At 59.0% G+C, this 6,000-nt stretch overlaps 1 protein-coding gene across 1 annotated transcript; it reads right to left on the reverse strand.

The window, feature by feature from the left end:
* Window positions 1–1,404: 1,404 nt before the first annotated feature.
* On the reverse strand, window positions 1,405–3,657 carry HOXB13 (homeobox B13). Its single transcript, XM_036451309.2, has 2 exons — window positions 2,962–3,657; window positions 1,405–2,059 (listed from the first exon to the last, which is right to left on the reverse strand). Exons 1-2 carry the CDS (start codon window positions 3,566–3,568, stop codon window positions 1,806–1,808), a joined length of 861 nt encoding a protein of 286 aa, XP_036307202.1. The 5' UTR covers window positions 3,569–3,657; the 3' UTR covers window positions 1,405–1,805.
* Between the last annotated feature and the right edge of the window lie 2,343 nt (window positions 3,658–6,000).

Consider the following 6,000-nt stretch of genomic DNA (forward strand, 5'->3'; position numbering starts at 1 on the left):
GAAAGCAACCTCCTCTGAGCCATGGTGTTACTTAGGGAGGAGCTTAAATTAGGCCTCAGGGCTTGGGTGGGTTTTTTTTTTTTTTTCTTATCACAAAATTGGCACACACCGCCCCCCAGTACGCACCCTCTAAGAGACCCAGGAAGGGAGGGTGACCGCCCAGCTCAGGGGCCCTTTCCTTAGCCCTGGTTGCTTTTTGGTAAACAGATTTAGAGAATCCCAGTCATTCCCTGGAGAGGAGCCAGGACTGAAGGGTGGAAATACCTGGATTCCTCGGCTGCAGCCTGCAGCCCTCATCCTGAGGTTTCCGGGAGAGCTACAAGCTGGCTCTGAGAGGGAACTACCAAGATGGTGGCCGCGGCCCGCCACTGGCTGCTCTGGCGTTTCTGGGTGGCTTGGAAGCGGGTCCCACGGGTCCTCTTCGCTTCACTCCTGCGCGCTGGATTGTGGGAGCATCTACCTAGACCCCCCCAGCCCAGGCTGCAGGAAGGTCCAGCATGAACCTGCAGGCTTTGCCGCAGCGAGATAACAAGTTCCACCAGGCCCTGTGCCTCGGTACAGGACATCGGGGAGCTGGCACAGAGGCGGACAGTTTCTGGCTCCCCGAACAACCGGCCTGCCCTAGGTTTCTCTCTGCATGGCCCAGGGAAAACAGAGTTGGTGCCAACCCTTATCCACCCACCCGGGGCTCAGGAAACGGGCTGAAAAGTGAAAAGAAAAGAAAGTCTGTGCCCACTGTCGCCAAGGCTGCATGATGTCCCATGAGCCTGGATCTTTGGGCTTCTGTCACCTTGCTAGCCTCAGTTCCTGCACCCACAAAAGAGCCCTAGTGCATCTCCCAGCTGGCCAGCTCCTCTGGGCGGCATGAGGGGGCAAGCAGGGGAGAAAGGGGCCATTTCCTGGGTTCTCTCCTGGCCAGCTCTACTAGCATGCTTGGGACATACTTGCCAGTGGGATTCCACCTTTGTGCCTGGAAAAGGCCGTGTTAGGCCGCAGGTATCTGTTTCACACGGCTCCCAAGGGCCCAATGACCCATGACCTGCTTCGGTCAGAACCAGCAGGAACCTTAGGGGAGGACTAGGAAAGTTTGGGGGCAGAAGTGAGAAATGGTGAGTTATCCAGGCACTTCCCCATACTCCATTTCTCTGGAAGAAGACAGACCAGGGAGGACAGCCTGCTGGCTTCCTTTTCACACAAGGACCCAGTAAGTGCAACCTGTGGGGTGGGCAGGGCGGGAGAGAGAGGCGCCCTCCAGCATTGTCCATCCTGCTGTCATCTTAGAAAGATGCTCAGTGCAGTAGCCATGGGGCGGCCCTGCCTTATCCCCTCGCCCCTGCCCCTGCCGGCACTGGGATGAGGGGCGGGCTTTGGAAACAGAAGAGGGTTCACAGGAAGCTTCCCGGCCACCATCTCCTTCCAAGTTTATTCGTGATCAGTGATCAGTTCATTCCATGAAAGCAGTTTCTGTACGCTCGCTCGCAGAGCTCCAGTAGAAAGAAGGAGACTAATTACCATGGCAACTAGAACTGGTTACGGTGGTGATCACCACGGCCAGGGTGAATGCCAATGCCTGGGACAGGTCCTCTGGCAGATGAGGCGTTCACTTGGGCCTCCATGGCTCACAGGGACAGAGGGGGCACTCAGGTTGTCCCTGGAGAACAGCACAGGAGCCACGGCCTGGAAAAAGTGTCTCCTCTGGGGATCCCTCAACAGAGTCCTGGGTCCCAGCCTGTCCCTCGCAGGGTCCTGGTCTCCCCAGGATGCCGCCCACCTTCCCCCACCACCTCCCTAGCCAGGGAGCGCCCTCACTGAGTTGTGTTGGTCTTGACCTTGGCAAGGACCTTCTTCTCCTTGACCCTGCGGTTCTGAAACCATATGGTGATCTGGCGCTCCGAGAGGCTGGTGGCCACCGAGACCTTGCGCCTCTTGTCCTTGGTGATGAACTTGTTGGCCGAATACTCGCGCTCCAGCTCCCGCAGCTGCCCCTTGCTGTAGGGGATGCGCTTCTTGCGGCCGCGGGGGAAGGTGCAGCCTTCTGGGGGGTGCTGAGCGCTGGAGTCTGCCAGGTGGGAGAGGGAGGAAGGGAAAGACACTGTTCGGATCCCCTGCAGGCACAGTCCCACGTGCACCCCCGTGCCCCCAAAGCACCCAGGATGGGCTTCTGGCTGGTTCTCTGATCACCTCTCAGCCTTGGAAAGAGCAGTCTCCCATAGGCCACCCTCACCATCCCTGCCCTCACACCCGCCAGTCTGCAAATACACCTCCTACGGACAGCCAGACCTTAGCCCACAGTCACACACATCCACCCTCACGAGTTCGAGGATCTTGGCCACCCTTATAGATTCTACGGGCAAATTCTGTACAGAAGGAAACACATTCCTGCTCCCACTCCCAACACAAAACACACACACACACACACACACACACACACACACACCAATGCACATACCTAAGTTATGACTGAGGGAAATCTAAATCTTCCTTTGGAAACTGAAAAACTCATCGAAGAGAAAGGGAGAGATTGTATTCTGACAGAATTTCCAATAACTGTTCCAACCCCTTTCTACCACCACCACCCTCACTGAACTGAGCGTTACTGAGCCTTTTTGTGGAATTAAACTGGGATCTGCTGGTAGGGACCCCCGAAGCCCCATCCAAGGGCAAAGACAGCCAGCTCCTGGGACTTACGGAGAGGCCGGTGGGAAGGCCTCGGGGTTCAGTGAAGGGACTTGGGGGCCTCTGGCTGCAGATGGTCCCCAGCTCCTGCCACACACTGACCTGGGGGGACCTTCTCCCAGGCTCTGGGACTCCCTGGACCTCCTTAGACTCCCAATAGTCCGAGAGGCTCACCCAACGCCTCCTCCCCAGCCCCAGGCCTCCCTCTTCCTCCCAGCCAAGTGCCCGCGGGGTCTGCAACCTGGCGCCTGGCGCCCAGGGACCCGGAGGAGTGAGTGAGGTTACCTGCAAAGGCCGTCTTCCAGAAGGCCCCCGGCGGCGGGTTCTGGTCCCCCTGGCAGCACACCTGGCTGTTCCAGCCGCCGGGCAGGGCCCAGGGCTGGTAGCTGTCCACGGGCAGCAGGGCGTCGTGGCGCGGCTCCCCGGGCGCGCCCAGCGTCTGCACCACGGACACGTCCAGGTAGCCGGCCATGGGCTGGTAGGGGGCCGGGTAGCCGGGGTAGAAGGCGAACTCGGCGGCGTGGCGGCCGGGGAAGTCCTCGGCGGCCGCGGGGGGCTCGGCGGGGTAGGCGGCCAGCGCGGCGGCCTGGGCGCAGGGCTTCAGGGAGCCGCGCGCCAGGCGGCAGGGGTAGTACCCGCCTCCGAAGTAGCCGTAGGGCACGGGCGCCGGGGACGCGCCCTGGGCCGCCCCGGGGCACGGGTGGCACTGCTTCGGGGGCTCCGAAGAGCCCGGCAGGTCCAGGGGCGCATAGTTGGCAGCTGGCATCAGCGCGGGCGCCGCCGGGTGGCTGGCCAGCGGGGAGTGGGCGAGCAGGTTCCGGCTGCCTCCCGCCCCCAGCAAGCCCTCCAGGTCCTTGGCGCCGTCCACGCTGGCATAGCTGCCCGGCTCCATGGGGCCGGGGGTGGGCGCATGGAGCGCTGAGAGCGGGGGAGGCAGGGGCACCCGGCTAGCGCTCCCGGGCGGCCCGGGAACCCAAAGCCTTTAAATCGGTCCCAGCGCCCCGGCGCCGGCGCCGCCCCCCCCCCCCCCCCCCCCGGCCGCCCTGACGCAGGGACGCAGGTGCCCGGGCCCCCGCGCTGATTGGCCGCCGGCGGGGGAGAAGCTAATAAAGTCTTCGTGGCAGAAATTGCGAAAATGCTTTAACTCCCCCCTTTCCCTCTCCTCTCCTCTCCTCTCCCTGTGTGTTCTCTCCCTCCCTCCCTCCCTCCCTCCCTCCTCTCTCTCTCTCTCTCTCCCCCTTCTCTCTCTCTCTCTCTCTCTCTCTCTCTCTCTCTCTCTCTCTCTCTCTCTCTCTCTCTCTCTCTCTCTCTCTCTCTCTCTCTTTTCCTGGGGGGAGGGGAGGAGTGGAGACTTAGGAAGAGCGGACAAGGCGCTCCCCCTCCTCCGCGGCTCCTCTCCCTCCCTGGCTCCGTCCCCTGCGCGTTGGCCGGTTTAACGAGAGAACGAAGCTCTCCCCATAAAGTGTCTCCCTCGTGGGGGGAGGGGAGTCGGGGGTGGAGTCGGGAGGCCGCTGGGCCTGCAAGGGGAGCCTGGGAGTGCGGGCGCCTGGGCCAGCGGAAGCCAGCCGCTGGGAATGGAAGGGTATTCCTGGGGGCCCTTTCCTTCGCGTCCTGGGTGCCAGCATCCCGGTTCACCCCAAGGCCCCTCCCATCCAGGATGCACTATAAGCGGCTCCTGGTCCCGGGAAGTGCCTGGGACGCCCCTTCCCCAGAGACCCCAGCTACCCTACCCTACCGCTAAGGGATTGGGCTGGAGCAGAGAAAGAGGAAGGACAGAGCTCCAGATACAGCGATGAGAGGTCTGGAGCCTGGGACACAAAAGGGTTAGACCTAAAGGGGAAATGGGGCTTCTAGACCTGGCCCGTGAGAGGGGCTCTGGGTTTCCGGTTAAGGATGGAGAAAGAGGTAAGGAGAGAAGACGCACAGGACGTGTATTCAGAGAGAAGGGTAGAGGCAGAGGCCGGAAGAGGAGACCCAGGGACAGCAGCAGGAAGAGGGAAAGGAAAAGTTGAGGAAGGGGATGGAGAGGACCGTATAAAATCCTGGAATACCAGTGGGGAAAAGATCATTCCTTCCCCCTTCTCTGAGAACTAAGGGGTTCCCAGGAAGCCCGGCCTGGCTACCTAACTGCCAGGAACTAGTTGTGGGGTTCTGGAGCCCAAGAGCCCGGGAGCCTGGCCTGTGTGCCCACGCCTGTCTGCCTGCCTGTCTGCCTGCCGTCCTCCTCCCGGCCTCGGGCACACGTCCACCCAGAGAGGCCAGAAAGCCCGGCACCTGTGTACTCCCTAGCAGGGGTCCTCAAACTTTTTAAAGTGGGGGCCAGATCACGGTCCCTCAGAGAGCTGGAGGGCCGGACTATATGAACTACTAATTCCTACTGTAACACCTCGGCTGCGCTGGCTGCCCAAAAAACCTGGCGGGCCGGATCAGACTCCTCTGCGGGCCGCATGTGGCCCGCGGGCCCGTAGTTTGAAGACGCCTGCCCTACAGGCTCTGCGTTTTCTTAGACGGAGGAGAGGGGATGAGGGAGGGGGGAGGGGGCCCCAACCACTGGAGAAGTTGCTGGAAGCCTCTCTGATGGGGCCTACTGTGCGGTGCAATTCAAGAAAACTAAACCGGCTTTGTTTCACAAATCTGGGGCTTTGTATTTCTTCACTACCCCGCCCAAATCCAATCTGTCCAAGCCCACTTTTTCTAGAAGCCCCCGTTTTTTTTCTGGAGAAGACAGGAATGATTCCATTTTGCATAGGGGTCAGGGCAATTATTTGGAACATACCACCCTGAGCTCTAGGTGGTTACATTCATGCCCACTCACCAACTTGAACCTGAACTTGAGCCATCTTTCCAGACTGGGCCCATGCAAACTGGAGTTGCAGGACTATAGGGGAAATTGTAGATCACCTATAACAAATATTGCTGCGCTGGCCAAGTAGCTCCATTGGTTAGAGTATCATCCTGATATGCCAAGATTGTGGGTTTGATCCCTGGTTAGGGAACATGCAAGAAGCAATCAATGAATGTATAAACAACAAACGGGACAACAAATATATATATTATTGTATTTGAAAAGCACATGAGAGGAAATGGAGGTGTCTGTAGGTACAACAGGTCTAGCGTCTTGTGCTGTAGCATCTCTGTCTGGAAACATCTTTGCTGCAAATATTTTTGCTGCAAACATGTTCACCATGTAACTCATTGGCCGTAAAGCAAATTTGCCGTTAAAAAAAACATAAAATCACAAGAAATAAAAGAGGGTTGTTAAAAAAAACACACACAGACTTAACAAAATTAAAAAGGCTTTATTAAAAAATACAGAACACTAGC

This window comes from Pipistrellus kuhlii, unplaced genomic scaffold (genome assembly GCF_014108245.1).
Source record: "Pipistrellus kuhlii isolate mPipKuh1 unplaced genomic scaffold, mPipKuh1.p scaffold_m20_p_22, whole genome shotgun sequence".
Classification (NCBI taxonomy): Eukaryota; Metazoa; Chordata; class Mammalia; order Chiroptera; family Vespertilionidae; genus Pipistrellus; species Pipistrellus kuhlii.

Excerpts from the sequence above, each read along its gene's own strand:
- HOXB13 (XM_036451309.2), bottom strand. The coding sequence starts at position 3,568 with ATGGAGCCGGGCAGCTATGCCAGCGTGGACGGCGCCAAGGACCTGGAG. Across the intron at positions 2,060-2,961 it reads CTGGAAGACGGCCTTTGCAG|ACTCCAGCGCTCAGCACCCC; the intron begins GTAACCTCACTC and ends CCCACCTGGCAG.